General features: G+C 54.8%; 1 protein-coding gene across 1 annotated transcript in view; it reads right to left on the bottom strand.

Moving 5' to 3' along the window:
• NEGR1 (neuronal growth regulator 1) overlaps positions 1-12,365 on the bottom strand; it is a 100,546-nt gene that overhangs the window by 59,165 nt on the left and 29,016 nt on the right. Inside the window, exons 2-3 of the mRNA XM_038144506.1 lie at positions 11,503-11,671; positions 4,775-4,906 (exon numbers count right to left, since the gene is read on the bottom strand). Coding sequence (XP_038000434.1) covers positions 4,775-4,906; positions 11,503-11,671 — 301 coding nt within the window. The remainder of the gene's footprint in view (positions 1-4,774; positions 4,907-11,502; positions 11,672-12,365) is intronic.

Genomic DNA, 12,365 nt, shown 5'->3' with positions numbered 1-12,365 from the left:
TCAGGGCTCGTGTGGCACGCAGGGCAGGCTGGAGCCGTGCCCTGGGCACAGCTGGAGCCTGGGGACTGTGCCCAGGGCACCGCCAACAGCACCCACACGCCCCGGAGCAGGGCACCGCGTGAGCAGGGCGCGTCTGCAAACGCCACTGGGCGTGCACTGAACCCCCCTGCTCCATGGAGAGAGCCACCCGTGAGCCCCGAGCCAGAGTCCCAGGAGTCCCCAGGGCCACTCAGAGCCCAGATCCCCTTTGGAATGCTGCCCGAGACCTGGGGAAGCAGCCAAACCCCTGGCAGTGAAGCTTGGCTCCCAAGCCAGTGCTGACCTTAACCCCAAATCCCAGACTCAGCCAGGGATATAAAGATGGAGCTACAAATCAGGAGCTATTAAAACCAGAATAAATCAGAGTTCTTGATTTCTGCTTCGAGAGAAGCCCCCTCCTCCCCTTTCTTTTATTAGAGGAAAGTGGAAATTAAAATTAAGTTGCTCTGAGCAACTTCATACTTGGTGCCAAAGCAGAGGAGGACTGAGACCTCCAGAAAATATGTGGGCTTTGCCTTCACACTTAATAATGTAACCGAGGCAATTTTCCTCCTTGAACCCAAACTCAAGATCTTGCCAAGGAAATGCTGATCCCAGGTCAGGAATGGGTCACTCCTCCTGGGAGAAGAGTCTCAGGACATGTCCAAGGGATTGGCAGCCCCAGCAAGCCCCCAAGTCCTGCGGTGTTTTTCCCCAGGAGATTCGAGGTTACAGATTTAATTAGGCCGGCGTGGCTCGTACAGGATGTCTGATTTCAAAGTGAAATCGCAGCATTATCCATAATGTTATGCAAAGCACCATAGCAACAGCGAGGAGCCTTCGAAGAAATGCTAATGAGGGGAGAAATGCTAATGAGGGGAGAAATGCTAATGAGGGGAGCTGTTCTGCACAACCCGGCCTGGCCAAGCGAAAACAAACACCCCACTTAAAATTCCTAACAAGAACTCACACATCCCTGCATCAGAAAAACCCCACTGCCAGAAACGCCTTATCAAAGCATCCCGGAGAAATCCCTGATCAAAGCATCCCGGAGAAATCCCTGATCAAAGCATCCCAGCGGGAAGAGCACGGGATCTGACCATGGAACAGACTCCCCAAACCCCACCGGGCTGGCTGAGAGCTCCTGGAAGGGCTGGGATGCCCACCCAGGGTCCCAGGGAATGTGGGACCTGCTCCCAGCACACGGACCCCGGCTCCAGGGGCACAGGAAAACCCGACAAGGTTGGGAATAAAGCCTCCAAAACCCAACCTGAGCTGATTTGCTGAGGGACACAAAACACGTGCGTGAAAAGGAAAGGGTTAAATCCCAGAATCTGCTGAGCTGGACAGGATCCATGAGGATCACGGTCCAACCCTGAGCCCTGCACAGGACACCCCACGAGTCACCCTTTTCCTGAGAGCGTTTCCAGCTCTGGGACAGAATCACCCCAAACACAAGATTTTACCAACTCAGCGCCCCCAGTCCTTTGTTCTGTATCCCAGGTGAAGACAAGGAAAGAGCAGAGCAGTGAATACTCGGATAATCCAATCTGAATCGAACTAAATCAGCCTAATGAGCTCCAGAAACTTGTTAAAAGGCTGAATTAGGCAAACGCAGGGCTCGGGGTAAGCCCTGGGCAGCCACCACAGCCTGGGTGAAGCTTTCCAGGCAGGGAGGGGAGTGCCAGCCAGCCCGTGTGTCTGCAAAGCCCCTGGAAATGCCGTGACCAGAGGAGCCAGAGCACCTGGACCACGGCGAGGAGATGAGCCCGGCCAGCAGGCTTCCCAGGAGTGGGCTGGGGCAGCCCAGCATTCCAGCTGGCTCTGAGCACAGCTCCAGGCACAGGGCAGCTCAGCTGGGCTCAGAGCTGCCTGCAGGTGGGCACGGGGTGTCTGCAGAGCCCTGCTCCCATCTGCTCACCTGGGCACCAGCCCTGGGGAGGGCGCAGGGACACAAAACCAGAGGTGAGGACCCCGAAATCATCCAGGGAAACGGAAAAAGTAGCCTGAAAACCGGACAAAACCACCCAGGAACGAGTTCAAAAATGTCTTTTCCCTCCCCAAAGCCACCGGATCTTGATTCAGTCAAGTCTGACAGCTCCAGCTGTAACAGAGCTGTCCAAGGTACAATTACAGGCAAACTGACCCTCAACGTGGATTATCCTAACAAAAGGGAATTCTACAATGCCACTCCACTTTAAATCCACATTTTCTATTTATTTAGACAGCTGACACTTTGAAATAAATGCAAATAAATGCCAGTTTCCTGAGGCACACATCCCATTCCCCATCCCCTCGCCGTGGCCTCAGCTCTACTGGAAATTCTAGGATTTAGCAGCTGCCTTTAATATTTTTCAAGCACGACAGTAATGGAGCAGGAGAGAACAAGCAAAGCGACAGTAGCACCTGGAGAGCTTCAGACCAGCTTTCAGATGACACATTAAATCCAGACACTGGTTCATTCAAAGCAGGGTTCAATATTATAATCTATAAATCAGTATTTGCTTTGCAAAATGTAATGGAAAATGCTAATGGGATTTACTTGCGCAATGAAATTGGATTAGGTCTTATCTATTCTAACTTGATTTGCTGGAGCATTCCTGCAGCGCCAACCAGCAGCCTCAGTGGCTCCTCTCCTTTCCTGCCCCCCAGCCTTTTGGGATTCGGGCAGACTCTCAGGCCACCCTTTTTCACAGGGAAACCAGGGAGGACAGACGTAAATGAAGGAGGAAATGCAGCTGCTGGTGTATCAAGCGGTGTAATAGACCTCCTGAAAGTCATCAGAGCCTCGGCACGCGCGCCAGGAGCTCTGTGCTTGGGTCGGGCTGGAAGCGCCCAGCCCAGGAACTGGAACTTCAGAGAGTCAGTTAAACCTGGTCATTTTCGTGTCCCTGCCTGCGGGACTGAGCGGCCCCTCTGCACCCTGAGCACCCACGGGCCAGCAGCTCCCCGCACCAGGAGGGGAGCCGTGGGACGCAGCAGGAATAAAACCATGGAATGGCACCAGGAATAAAACCATGGAATGGCACCAGGAGGGGAGCCGTGGGACGGCACCAGGAATAAAACCATGGAATGGCACCAGGAGTAAAACCATGGAATGGCACCAGGAGGGGAGCCGTGGGACGCACCAGGAATAAAACCATGGAATGGCACCAGGAATAAAACCATGGAATGGCACCAGGAGGGGAGCCGTGGGACGCACCAGGAATAAAACCATGGAATGGCACCAGGAATAAAACCATGGAATGGCACCAGGAGCACCATGACAGAATGGCACCAGGAATAAAACCATGGAATGGCACCAGGAGCACCATGACAGAATGGCACCAGGAATAAAACCATGGAATGGCACCAGGAGCACCATGACAGAATGGCACCAGGAATAAAACCATGGAATGGCACCAGGAGCACCATGACAGAATGGCACCAGGAATAAAACCATGGAATGGCACCAGGAGCACCATCACAGAATGGCATCAGGAATAAAACCATGGAATGGCACCAGGAGCACCATCACAGAATGGCACCAGGAGCACCATCACAGAATGGCATCAGGAATAAAACCATGGAATGGCACCAGGAATAAAATCATGGAATGGCACCAGGAGTGGAGCCGTGGAATAGCACAAGGAGCATCATCATGGACTGGCACCAGGAATACAATCATGCACTGGCACCAGGAGTGGGTGAGAGCAGCAGCAGAGGAAAAGAACTCACAGAACCGTTTAGGTTGGAAAAGCCCCCCAAGACATCAAGTCCAAGCTTCCCCCAGCAGTGCCAAAGCCACCACCGACCCATATCCGCAGGCACCGAATAAAAGGATGGAATTTCTGGGGGGGAAGCCTTGCTCTCATCAGTTTGATATGGAAATAAAGAGCTGCTGCCCTGTCCCCTGTGCCCAAGGAGCCCTGGAGCACCATCCAGCTCCCCCAGAAGGGCCACTGCCCTGTCCCCTGTGCCCAAGGAGCCCTGGCCCCACGTGAAGGAGATCAGTCTGGGCAGCAGGGAATGCCCCAGGTGACAGCAGTGGCCCCACAGTGACAGGGGAGGAGGGGCTTTGCTGCCCACATCGGCCGGGACAAGGCCTCTGGGGGAGACACAACACTGACACCTCACGTTTGTGACCAATAAAGCTGCCACAGCCACTCCAAAACCAGAAACAAAGCACACGCTGGGTAATGGAGGTTAACCAAGGAGAACTGTTAGAAGGAACAAGAGAAATTATTCACATTGTCTCGCCTGAGTTGTCTCACATGTCGGAGGGAAAAAGGACATTTCATATCACGCTGAGTGCTGGATCAGACTCAGACCCGAGCTGAGAGCATCTCCCTGGTGTGGAAATGCCAGCAGGTCAGAGCTGCTGGTGTCACCACTGCCCAGCAGGGTCCCCACAGCAGGGTCCCTCTGCCTGCAGCACGAGCACCCAGCTGCCTCTCGGGAGCAGCTCACACTCCACGGAGATCAGACCCCATCCGAGGGCCCAAGCAGAGCTTCTCATCTCCTCACATCCCGTACAGCATCACCACAACAAGAGAAAGCAGGAAGGGCCCAGCCCAAGGTCCACAGCAGCCGCCAGAAGCTGCTCAGATCATCACCCAGAAAGGAGAGCCTGCGCCTCGAGCTCGCTGGGTGACACCCAGGGGGCCACCACAGAGCACAGCTCCCTCAGCCACCGTGACCAAGCCAGCAGCTCCAGACTGCTGCTGCAGGCTCTCCTTCTCCACCACACTGAGGAATAACAAATAACAGCACTTACAGTTTACTGTGACTTTTACTTTTTTCACGTCTGGGACTGAGACGTCGTTTTCTGCGCTGCACTCGTACTCCCCGGCCTGGTCTCTGGTAATTCCATAGATGTCCAGGTACTGCCCACTCTCAAAGGGCTTGGCTGAAATGAAATAACCACAGAAGGAAGTTACTGCAGGCTGAGCACAGAGCTCCTGAAATCCAACATCTGCACAGCAGCCAGAGAGTTTAACACGCTCGGACACCGCGGCTTCCACGCAGCAACCCCAGCTGCAAGGGGAGCTGACCCCCCCAGACTCCTGGGGCTGGCCAGAGGGTCCCTCCTGGCCCAGCTCCACAGAGGAGCTCAACAACCCCGAGATACACACGAGTAATTTGTACCCGATGGGTGCTACAGAGCAGAGCAGCTGTGGCTGCCCCAGATGTGTCCCAGGCCAGGCTGGACAGGGCTTGGAGCACTGGCCCAGCTCAGCTGGAACCCATCAGGAATTGTTCACAGCCAGGAACACTGGCCCAGCTCAAATGGATCCCATCAGGAATTGTTCACAGCCAGGAACACTGGCCCAGCTCAGCTGGAACCCATCAGGAATTGTCCCAGGCCACTGGCCCAACTCAAATGGAACCCATCAGGAATTGTTCACAGCCAGGAACACTGGCCCAGCTCAGCTGGATCCCATCAGGAATTGTCCCAGAACACTGGCCCAGCTCAGCTGGATCCCATCAGGAATTGTCCCAGGACACTGGCCCAGCTCAGCTGGATTCCATCAGGAATTGTCCCAGGACACTGGCCGAGCTCAGCTGGATTCCATCAGGAATTGTCCCAGGACACTGGCCCAGCTCAGCTGGATTCCATCAGGAATTGTCCCAGGACACTGGCCCAGCTCAGCTGGATCCCATCGGGAATTGTCCCAGGTGACATTTGTCCCCACCTGCCACGGGGCACAGGCGCTTCCCCAGCTCCCAAACCCCAGCCCCTCCCAGCCTTTCCCTGCTGTTCCTGCCTGGCAGGGGGTGTCTGGTGTCCCCCACCTGCAGCTGCTCCCTGCTCCCAGCTGTGCTCCCAGCCTCCCCATGGCCAGTTAGGGGGTCTGGGCTCCTCGCGAGGCGCTCACCACACCACGAACCCCAAAAGGTTCAGTGCCATTATTGCTGCAGCGCGGCCTCTCACAGCAGCCGCCACCACAGGTGCTGGCAATTATAGCTCTGAGGGTTTAAAAGCCTTGCTGGAAGTGTTTTCCCAGCCTGAAAAGCTTTAATTGGCTGTTAATAACCGTGGCTTTGGGAGCTCTGGGCAAAACCCGAGAGGGCAGTGGGGACAAGGCAGAGCTGTTATGTCCTGGCCATCAAGGGGTGAATTATTGGTGCATCTGCACAAGCCTGGGCTTGCCTGGCTCTGGAAGGAGGGGGAAATGTTGGGCTGGCTCGGATAATTGAAGCTCTGACATATCTCCTGAGATCCACACACGGCTCCCTCAAAAGTGCAACATTTCTCAGGTAAAAGTGAGCTGATATCTGTGGGAATAAGCTCAGCCTGCATTAAAACTCTCATTTTCATTGCATTCTATGAGTTATTAATGAGTTCATCTACTTTTATTGGAAAGTGAGAAATGCTTCCCATTTATTGTGAAATTGGCAAAAAGAAAAAGATCCTGCTCATTTCTGTGCAACGCTTTTGGGCAGTTTTGGTTTGTGTCTCACTAAGATTTTGATCTCAGTCTCGTCCCTCAGTTCCTTCACAAAGCCCCAGTTATTTGACCACCTTAGCTGGAGTATTCTTCTCCTGACAAGTGTATTTTAAAGGATTTCAAGAAGGCCTGAGGATTTCTAGGAATGCCTTTAATTGTTCCTGAAGGGATGCTCAGAGGTCTGAAATGGTCCTGGTAAAAACGTCCTTTCCTGAGGAGCATCCCTCAGAAAGCCCCAGCTGCAGGGTAATGTCACCTCACCCAGAGCAGCGCCTGCTGGCACTGGGTGTCTCTGAATTGGATCCTGATACCAGACCTCCCGAGGCTGGTATCTACAAGGCCTGTTGAAAAGAAAAGGCCAAAATTCCCATAACTGAGCCCAGAGGACGTGGCCTCGTTCACAGCTCTGTGGCTCGGGAGGTCATTTTGGGAGTGACTTCATTGCTGATCCAAAGGCAGAGGGAGGAACCCCACCCAGCCGTGGCCACTGGGTGCTCTGCTCTCTTTAAACTGGTAATTAATCCCCGTGTTTGATACCGGGGACCATTGATTTAATGACAAGCTGTGCCTTTATCAGCTGAACAATCCCCCGGGATAACCAGCGGGCCGTTAAATTCTTATCAAATGCTCATAAAAAGCCTCAGCTCCCTGAGAGGCTGCAGGAAGGACTGACCCAGCCAGGCCACCAGCAGTGCCCCATGAATGTCACTGCTCTCAGGAAGGGCTGATGGAGGAGCCTGAGGCCGCCTGAGCCACCCCACGCCCCGGGGAGTGCAGGTTTTGGGTGTTTTCCAGGGAACACTGCTCATCCATGCCTCCAACTGAGCAGAGCTTCCTCCAAAGGAGCCTTCCACAGCAGCTGGGGATCCCTGCAGTGTCCCGGGCCAGGCTGGACAGGGCTTGGAGCTCCCTGGGACAGGGAAAAGTGTCCCTGCCAAGGCACGGGTGGCTCTGGATGGGCTCTGAGGTCCCAACCCAAACCATTCCAGGATTCCTCACCCAGGAGAAAACAGTCCCTGGGTTTGAGCTCCCTGGGGCAAAGCAGGCTGAGGAAGGAGGTCACTGCCGGGCTGTGCAGCCCCTGCCAATCGAACCTGGAGCTGCAGGGTCAGGAAAGTGCATTTACCCAGGGAGATCCATCCCACAGCGAGGTGAATTCTGGAGCAGCCCCTCCGTGCGAGGGGGAGGCAGGGCAGAGCAGCTCCTCTCCGGTCAGAGATCCACAGTGTGGATTGCTCTGGCGTGGGGGGAGCTGGGGGAAAACAGCAGCAATATCCTCCCCAGCAATGCCTGCTCCCTGCTTGGGAGCTGGAACAAAAAAGAAACAAGCCAGAAACTTCTTTCTAAAACTTCCAGCTTTAAAACCATCTGTAGGCAGGAGAGGGAGCGTTTGAAGGGTTCGCCCTTTGTACACAGGCAAAGCCCTGGAAATCCGATAATAATTCCTGTCAGTTGAGGATTTGCAGCCTGGAAATCCAGGTTTGAAGCACTGGCACTCCAGCAGAGCCCTTCTCCTTCCTGTCACAGGGCAGGGGGAGCGCGGGCTCTGACGGGGGCTGCCTCACATCGAGCTGGGTTTGCTGCTCGGGGTTTAGGGAGGCTTTTCTCAATCCCTCCTTGTTTCTCCCTCAAAGAACAGGAGCCTTCTGCAGTGGTGGACAGGATGAACACCGAGGTGCCAAGGACCTGCCTTGCACTCCTCGTGGGAAAATCTGCCTTTATCTGCTTGCCAAATGCAGGCTCATCCCTGCCTGCAGTCACCCCCCTGCTCTGGAGAACTGCTGGCCAGGAATGATGGAGATAACACCGTGAGAAAAAGGGAAGAGAGCAGGGAAGAACTGGAAAACATGAAGCTGGAAGTAACCAGGGATCCCAGAATCCTGGAATGGTCTGGGTTGGAAGGGATCTTAAATCCCACTTCATTCTACTGTTCCACGGCAGGGACACCTCCCACTGTCCCAGGTGCTCCAGCCCCAGTGTCCAGCCTGGCCTGGGGCATTCCAGGGATCCAGGGGCAGCCACAGCTGCTCTGGGCACTCAGGGCCTCACAGGGAAGAATTCCATCCCAGGGTGTGACCCAAAGTGACCCTCCTGCACCTTAACTCCACTGCCCCTGTGCTGCCCCTGCCTCCCTGAGCATCCCGCTCCCTCCCCAGCTGGGGAAGCTCTCCTTGGGAAACTTCTGCCAGAAGCAAAGTGGAAAAGAATCCCGACGCACAGCACCTGAATTTTGGCAAGGAGGAACGTTTTATCAGAGATTTCTGAGTGTCAGCTGCTGCTGCTGCCAGCAGAGCTCTGCCCAAGCATCGGTGGGACACGGCAGAGCTAAGGCTGGAGCGGGGTCCCTGGCAGAACTTCATCCCTTAACATTCTGCCTTCATTCCCAAACTATCGATGCTGCACTTTGCTGGGAAATGTCAGAACAAAATAAGTAATACCTGCAATTTATTCGGGTGACATTTCAACAATACAGATTTGGAGATTACAACCCGCAGCCCGACGCTGTTGCGCTGAGTGGGGAGATTTGCTGGATTTACATAATGGGGCTGTGTCATGAATATTTATAGAACGCGAGCATTTACATAATGACTGCAAGTTAAACATGCACAATAAAGATTCCAGGCCAATAATTTACGGACTAAGTTTAAAAATCACCTTGAAATGCATTTTATTTTTATTCCTACGAAAGGTTCAATTTATCTCTTGTTCAGAAAAATTGAATCCGACCTCATGCGAGTCGAGGCTGTGTTGATGTAAATCATGATCATATCCTGGAATTAGTCTACATTGAGTCATTTGTATTCAGAGATTTCAGTTCCTTATCTTTTAGCAGCAGCTTTGACAAACAATTTGAGAATATTCTAAATATGCTTGGTTAATATAATTTAGTGCTGGATGGGAGATGCGCTGCCTGCCTGGGAGCCTCATTAGTGCCGCTGGGAATTACAGCCAGAACGGGCAGGAATTAGCAAGTGCAGATGAGGCTGAGGCAGGAGGGAGGTGAGGAGCTGCACGCAGAATACCAACCAGGGCAGAAGGAGGGCTCTCAGCTCTCCCGGCGTGATGGAGCCAGGCTGGGGCTGCCGGGAGGGGCTGCGGTGCCACCTGTACCTGTGTGCCCCTGGGCGCCGAGCCCCCTGCTGCCTCTGGGGCACGCAGCAGCCCCTGCTGTCAGCACCGGGCCTGCTCCCGCCGCATCTGACGGGATTTCGGAGCAGCAGCCCTTGGGAGCAGCGCTCTCCCTCGGCAGAGCCTGCTGTGTCTGTGAATCCCCAGGGCGGGGAATCCCTGGGATGGAGGTGTCCAGGGTGGGCTTGGAGCAAGGCACACATCCAGGGGCATCACTCAAAGCCCTTCCGGCTCCCTGCACCAATTTCCACAGATTCGTTTGGGTTGGGAAGTCCCTCTGAGCCCCTGGATCCGGCGCTGACCGTGTCCCCAGGTGCCACCTCTTCATTTTGCCTGAGCTCCAGATGAGGATGCTCTGCCTCCCCCCAGCCCCTGCTGCAGCCTGAGTGCAATAATTCTCCTTCTCTCCTCCTCCCTCTCCAGGAACATCGCCCCAGCTCCTTTCTGCAGCCACTCAAAAGCTTTAAGCCATTAATCCAAAGTATCACCAGGGCTTCCAATAAAATTTTATTTGACATTTAGTTAAAATCCATTTTCTGCTACAACTGAATTTTTCCTCCAGTCCCTTGATGGACACTTCAGGCCGAATTCATTGTCATTGTTTTAAAGGTCAAAAGTGAGGGTTTTTTCCCAGATCTTGCTTTGTAAAGCCAACTGTTCCTCAGGATGATGAGAGGCTGTGGCAGCCCGCGGAGCCCTTGTTGCCTGTAATTACACGGGTTTTATACAGGCTGGGGGAGCAGGGCAATCCCTCACTGCAAAGCTGGCTCTGACTGCAGAGCCCCAGTGACAGAGGCAGCGCCACTCCCGCCTGGGACAGAGCTGGGTGGCACAGAATCCTCGTTTCCAGAGCAGGGATCTCCCCAGGGCCCCTGCTTTGCTCACAGGGAGCAGCTGCATGGCCCTGGCAGTGGCCAAAACCTTTCCTTTCAGTGTGCTGCGAGGAACCAAAGGGATGCGTGGAAATATCAAACAGCAGGGATGCTCTCTGTTGCCATTTTGTTCACAATTTTCCATACACATCATTTAATCCTTCAGCAAAACCATTCTGATAAAGTGTGTCATGGAGTAATGGTTCAGTGGTGTGGAGTCCTGGAATACCCTGAGGGAGGGACCCACCAGGATCACGAGTCCCAACCCTGACAGCCCAAAAATCCCACCCTGCAGCAGAGGAAGAAATGTCAGTAAGCTAGACCTACTGCATGGCCTGTTCCTGTGTTTCACTCTCATGTTTCCCATTTCCAGGGAGCCCAGTGTGCTCCTCATTCATCGTAGCCTGGATTTTAACTGGAATTGCTTGATCCATGACTGTGATTGCAACACACCTAAGGACACATACCCGTATTTGGGGTGCTCTGTCCTCACTCCTGTGTTATGGCCATGCCTTCACTTTCAGCCTTCATGTTTCCCAGACCCTGGCACACAGCTCTGAGCTCCACACAGAGTGCCAGCAGCTCTCCTGACAGCTCAGTCCCACAGAGCAATCCTCCCCCAGCCCAGAACCAAGGACAGCGCTGCAGCTGCAGCCCCAGCAGCGCCAGCAGCAGGGGATGGAGGAGAGCAGCCTGGGAGGGTGGCACTGCAGAGCCCAGAGCTGGAACGGGACAATAACCCCAACATGGAAATGGACCAGAAAAGTGTGGACTGTTTCCATACTGGGGTTGAAGAGTGGGGTTATCAAAGTGTGAGAACGTGTGACTATCTTGGGTGGAGCCACGGCCGGGCTCTTGCCCTGCCCAGGGTGCATCCTCTGAAGCCTTTCAATGAATCCCCCCTTTATTCCTGTAGCTCTGCCCAGCTCTGCTCCAGGAGCCTCTCTGGGCACCATCCCAGCCCTCCCTGCCCCCAGCCCCTTCGTGGCCCAGGTGGGCGCAGGGTGGGACAGCCCTGGCGCTGCCGTCCCCTGCCCCCGTGGGGCACTCACCGGAGGGGGAGATGTGTCTCCAGGAGATGGAGGGCTCGGGTTTCCCCGTGGCCAGGCACACCAGGGTGACGTTGCTGCCCTCGTTCACCACGATGTCGCTGGAGATCCGGAATATCTTGGGAGAGACTGCAACGAGAGGGACAGGGGTGTCAGGGGGGCTCGGGGCCACCTGCAGGGACACGACACACACAGGGGACAAAGGGACACTGCAGAGCCTCCTCCAGGGCAGCACAGCCCTCTCCATCACAGCCCAGGAGCTCAGCCCCGGGCTCCAAGCCCCACAGCCAGAAGCAGAATTTCCTGTGTGTGTGCAGAGCAGGAGCTGCAGGAGGGCTCCTGGAAGATGGATGCTCCCGCTCAGGGGAAAGCTGAGCTTGCTCCTGACAGTTTGCAAAGAAGACAAAATTGGGTTTTTCTGGTACTTTTAAAAATTAATGATGCTGTTCCAGCCACTCCGTGCGCACCCGGAGAGTCTGAGCTGCTCACAGAGAGGAGTAAAACACATTTATTTTGTTGTTTCCTCTTGCTTCTGGGCTCGTCCATTCCCCTAGCCCAAGAGCCTGACCAGCTGGGGCTTTTCTCTCCCTGGCTTTGCTGTGTCCCAGCCCCAGTGCCCCGCCTGAACCCGTGGCTGTGCCTGTACATCCCCTCAGGGGCTGGAAATCACGGAGCCCCCCCGGCACAGCCCAGCTGGGAGCTGGGGGATCTCCCCCCTCATGCTCCCCAGCCCTTTCCCCGGCGAGAGACTGGAAGGAGCTGGGGTCAGACAGACTTCAGCGAGCCGGGGACCCTCATTCCCAGTGCTCGTGCCTCTGCCTGTGTGAGCAAAGCCACGGGGAGTCTGCGGGGAGTATTTCCAATGA

Source organism: Motacilla alba, chromosome 8 (assembly GCF_015832195.1).
Source record: "Motacilla alba alba isolate MOTALB_02 chromosome 8, Motacilla_alba_V1.0_pri, whole genome shotgun sequence".
Taxonomy (NCBI): Eukaryota; Metazoa; Chordata; class Aves; order Passeriformes; family Motacillidae; genus Motacilla; species Motacilla alba.
This window is presented reverse-complemented; position numbering and strand designations above follow the sequence as displayed.